Source organism: Protobothrops mucrosquamatus, unplaced genomic scaffold (genome assembly GCF_001527695.2).
Source record: "Protobothrops mucrosquamatus isolate PMUCROS unplaced genomic scaffold, P.Mucros_1.0 scaffold5709, whole genome shotgun sequence".
Classification (NCBI taxonomy): domain Eukaryota; kingdom Metazoa; phylum Chordata; class Lepidosauria; order Squamata; family Viperidae; genus Protobothrops; species Protobothrops mucrosquamatus.
Window position 1 is genome coordinate 5281 of NW_015391560.1, and position 3356 is coordinate 8636.

The 3356-nt window shown below is 48.3% G+C and overlaps 1 protein-coding gene across 1 annotated transcript in view; it reads left to right on the plus strand.

Annotated features, from left to right (window-relative positions):
• LOC114923644 (huntingtin-like) overlaps window positions 1-3356 on the plus strand; it is a gene marked incomplete at both ends in the record, with an annotated part of 19486 nt that overhangs the window by 5272 nt on the left and 10858 nt on the right. The window contains 3 exons of the mRNA XM_029286901.1: window positions 403-466; window positions 976-1092; window positions 2566-2688. Coding sequence (XP_029142734.1) covers window positions 403-466; window positions 976-1092; window positions 2566-2688 — 304 coding nt within the window. The remainder of the gene's footprint in view (window positions 1-402; window positions 467-975; window positions 1093-2565; window positions 2689-3356) is intronic.

A 3356-nucleotide genomic window follows, 5' to 3' on the forward strand; every position in this document is an offset into this window, starting at 1 on the left:
CAGTTCCTCTGACTGCAGAGATCCCGAACCACCTTCACGTAAACCTTGGGTAACGCCCAAGATTGAGTAGGCCTAAACGTAAAACCTGGAGGTCCCGGGAGGTGCCCACCGTTGCCTTGCGCTCCGGAGAGCAGAGCTTAGCCAGACATCTTTTCATATGAACCGAGAGCCACAAAGGTGCTTTTTCAAAAGGCAACCGAACTTTCTTACGGTGTTTTTTTTTTTTTCCCTTGAAGACATTTCGCTTCTCATTTAGGAAGCTTCCTCGGGTCTGACTGAATGGTGGCGCATGGAAGGGTTTATAGTCCTTTCAGTCGTGGGGTCGTTAGCGCTCTCTCTGAGAGTCGTTGAGGCCACTTGGATCGGTGCCCTCGGGCTCCCCTTGCGTTCTTCGCCGTTCAGTCAGAACCGAAGAAGCTTCTTCCGTGGGAAGCGAAAAGTTTTCAAGGAAAAAACGAAAAACGAAGTTCAGATGCCTTTTAAAAAAGCAGTTTTGTGACAACCATGACCTGGATGACCGAGAATCTCCACGGACATAAAAACTGACAGAAAATCCAACTACTTACGACCATTTTTCACACTTAGCAACCGTTGTCGCCTCCCCAGGATCACGTCATCCAAATTCAGAGGCTTGGCAACCGGTTCCTAATTACGACCGTTGCTGTGACCCCCTTTGGCGGAGCGTCCGGCCAGCAAAGTTCAGTGGGGGGAGCCAGATTGACTTAATAACCGGGTGACTCACTTTAACAACTGAACAACTGAGGCAGGAAAGGTGGTAAAACGGGGCAAAACTCACTTAACAAATGTCTCGCTTGGCCGCAGAAATTTTGGGCTCCCTTGCGGTCGTTAAGTCGAGGACTGCCTGCGTTGGGGAGGGGAAAGAGGAGCGTTAAGGTGCAAGATGGACGCTGGGAAAATTCCTTTTGCTTGTGTGAAAGCAGCCTGTTCTGTGTGCCGCCTCTTCTTCGCCCGCAGGTGCTGGAGATGTTTATCCTGGTGCTGCAACAGTGTCACCGAGAGAACGAGGAGAAGTGGAAGAGGCTGTCGCGACAGGTAGCAGACATCATCCTGCCAATGCTGGCCAAACAACAGGTGAGGGTTTCCCTTTGGTGGCAATTGGCCATTGAGGGAGACATTTAGTAAGGTTCCGTTCTGTTCTATTTTATTCCATTCCATTTCATATTTTCTATTCTATTCTATATTCTATTCCATTCCATTCTCCTATTCTACTCTACTCTACTCTACTCTACTCTACTCTACTCTACTCTACTCTACTCTACTCTACTCTACTCTACTCCCATTCCCATTCCCATTCCCATTCTATTCTATTCTGTTCTGTTCTGTTCTATTCTATTCTATTCCTTAATTCTATTCTATTCTATTCTATCCTATTTCATTCCTATTCTATTCTATTCTATATATTCTCTTCTATTCTAATTTTTATTCTATTCTATTCTATTCTATTCTAATTTTTATTCTATTCTATTCTACTCTACTCCCATTCTATTCTATTCTATTCTATTCTATTCTAATTTTTATTCTATTCTACTCTACTCTACTCTACTCTACTCTACTCTACTCTACTCTACTCTACTCCCATTCCATTCCATTCTATTCTAATTTCTATTCTATTCCATTCCATTCCATTCCATTCTATTCTATTCTAATTTCTATTCTAATTTCTATTCTATTCTATTCTACATTCCATTATTCTATTTTATTCTACTCTACTGTATTCTCTGTTCTGTTTATTCTGTTCTGTTCTGTTCTCTGTTCTGTTGAGAAGCTGCTGTGGCCCTTTCCAGCAGAGAAGGACACCCTTCGGTTTGGGGTTTCCCCCTGCCAGGGGCTTCACACACCTCCCCGGCTGAACCAGTGTCGAATTTTCACAGCCCCAAACTCAGAATTAAGTACAGGTAGTCCTCGCCTTACAGCCGTTCATTTAGTGACGGTTCGGCACTGGAAAAAAAAGTGACTTTAAGACTGTTTTTCACACTTACGACCGTCGCACCCTCTCCCCGGTCACGTGATCAAAATCCCGACGCTTGGCCACTGACTCGTATTTATGACGGTTGCGGCGTCCTTGGGGGTCACGTGATCCCCTTTTGCGACCTTCTGACAGGCAGCGTCAGTGGAGGCAGCTGGATTCGCTTAACAACCGGGTCACTCTCTTAACAACTGCAACCACTTCCCTTCAAAAGTTGTGGGTGCTCCACAGGCTGTGAAGAAAAACCCCGGACCGCCTTTTGCCTGGAGTGGCATAGGGAGGCCGGACTAGAAGACCTCGAAGGTCCCTTCCCAACTCTTTTGTTATTCCACTCCCTTCTGTCTTCTGACCGGGGCCAAAAAAAAAAAGACGCAAAGCGGGGCGACGACTCGCTGAACAAAACCTTTCGCTCAGCAGCCTAAATTGGGGGGGGGGGCTCGGTTGCGGCCGTAACTCGAGGACTACCTGTACGATAAGACGGTTCTTTTTATTTATTTATTTATTCAAATCTCTGCTGACCGCAACCCCGGTTGATTCCGTTGTGTTTTTGGTTTGTTCCTTTTTTTTTTTTTAACTAGATGCAGATCGATTCCCACGAAGCTCTGGGGATACTGAACACTCTGTTTGAGATCCTGGCCCCCTCCGCCCTGCGCCCCGTGGACATGCTCTTGCGAAGCATGTTCGTCACGCCCAGCACGATGGTAAGCAGGGGGCAGCCAGCCAAGGGGGAAAGGAGGGCGTCCCGGCGCAGGACATGCCCAGCTGCCCTCTTTCCTTTCCTGGCTGTCGGGTACCCCCCCGTCCTCAGCCCTGCAAGTTCCCTTTGGGCCAGTCCCTCTCTTTGCAAGGGGGTCGTGGTGAGGGGAGATTAAAAAAAATAGCAGGAAGGACCCCCCCCCTTGGGGACACCTGCAGCTCCCGCAGAAAAGCAGGGAGTAAATCCAGTCGGTCAACAGCTGGCCCTGTGCTTAGCGGCAGATGTTCCTCTGCTCGGCTCTGGGAATGCCTCTCGGGCTCGGCCCCCTTTGCTTCCGGGGGAAATGGCTGTGCATTTTGTTATCCAAGTGCATGCTCTGACCGATAAACTGCGTTCTTTTTGGGAAGTGAAGAAGTGGGGAGGGGAGGGGAGGGAGGAAAGGAGAGAGGAAGGGAAGGGCAAAGGAAGGGAAGGAGGGGAGAGGAGAGGAAGGGGAGAAGAAGAAGGGAAGGAAAAGGGAGAGGAAGAGAAGGAGGGGAGGAAAAAGGAAGGGGAGAGGGAGGGAAGGGGAGAAAGAAGAAGAAGAAGAAGAAGAAGAAGAAGAAGAAGAAGAAGAAGAAGAAGAAGAAGAAGAAGAAGAAGAAGAAGAGGAGGAGGAGGAGGAGGAGGAGG